Raw genomic sequence first — 1,125 nt, 5'->3', positions numbered from 1 at the left:
GACAGTGGTGCCACCACCGGCCCCATCGTGTCCCCGTGTCCCCGCAGCCCCTGCAGATCAAGGCGGTGGTGGCCTCCACCACCACCACCACGATGGTGCTACCACATCTTCATGGCCCATATCCCTTTAGCTGTGGCGGATCAAGGCGGTGGTGGCCACCATCATTACAATGGTGCCCCACCGGCCCCATCATGTCCCCATATCCCCGCAGCCCCTGCAGATCAAGTCGGTGGTGGCCCCCGAGCACGTCAAGGGCTACCTCTACGTGGAGGCCTACAAGCAGACGCACGTCAAGCAGGCCATCGAGGGCGTGGGCAACCTGCGTGCCGGCTACTGGAACCAGCAGATGGTCCCCATCAAGGAGATGACCGACGTGCTCAAGGTGGTCAAGGAGGTCACCAACCTCAAGCCCAAGGCGTGGGTGCGCCTCAAGAGGGGCATCTACAAGGACGACATCGCCCAGGTGGGGATGGCGCACTCTGGTTGGGGGGTGGCACCCCCCGGGTGACACCAGGGGTCTGGTTTGGGGAGTGGGACATGGGGACCCCCAGGTCACCCCAAGGAACCGGTTTGGGGGGGTCTTGATCATCAGGAGCCACCAGGTCCCATGAAGGACTTGGCTTTGGGGGGTCTCGACCATGGGGACCCCCCCAGGTCACACCAAATAGATCGTTTAGGGGGCGGGACATGGGGACCCCGCCAGGTCACCCCAAGGACCTTGTTTGGGGGCTGTTGGTCATGAGGAGTCACCAGGTCACGAGTCCTTTGTCCCTCTTGTGTCCCCCCTTGGTGTGTCCCCCGTGTCTCCCTGTGTCCCTCCCGCGTGTTCCCCTATGTCTCCGCCGGGTCCCCCATGTCCCACCCGGCCCCCCGTGTCCCCCGCAGGTGGACTACGTGGAGCCCAGCCAGAACCAGATCTCGCTCAAGATGATCCCACGCATCGACTTCGACCGCATCAAGGCGCGGATGAGCCTGGTGGGTGCCGGCACCCCTGGGACCCTCCCGACCCCGCTAGGAACTCCTGGACCTCTGGGATCCCCCTGGGACCACCCCCCCCCCGAGATCCCTGGGACCATTCTGGGAACCCCTGGGATCCCCGGAAGCCCTGGGATCTCCCCAGCACCC

At 64.9% G+C, this 1,125-nt stretch overlaps 1 protein-coding gene across 1 annotated transcript in view; it reads left to right on the top strand.

Annotated features, from left to right (window-relative positions):
* Nucleotides 1-169: 169 nt before the first annotated feature.
* SUPT5H (SPT5 homolog, DSIF elongation factor subunit) overlaps nt 170-1,125 on the top strand; it is a 10,873-nt gene continuing 9,917 nt past the window's right edge. Inside the window, exons 1-2 of the mRNA XM_026051459.1 lie at nt 170-463; nt 886-975. Coding sequence (XP_025907244.1) covers nt 170-463; nt 886-975 — 384 coding nt within the window. The remainder of the gene's footprint in view (nt 464-885; nt 976-1,125) is intronic.

This window comes from Nothoprocta perdicaria, unplaced genomic scaffold (assembly GCF_003342845.1).
Source record: "Nothoprocta perdicaria isolate Ctin4 unplaced genomic scaffold, notPer1 scaffold_751, whole genome shotgun sequence".
NCBI classification, from domain to species: Eukaryota; Metazoa; Chordata; class Aves; order Tinamiformes; family Tinamidae; genus Nothoprocta; species Nothoprocta perdicaria.
This window is presented reverse-complemented; position numbering and strand designations above follow the sequence as displayed.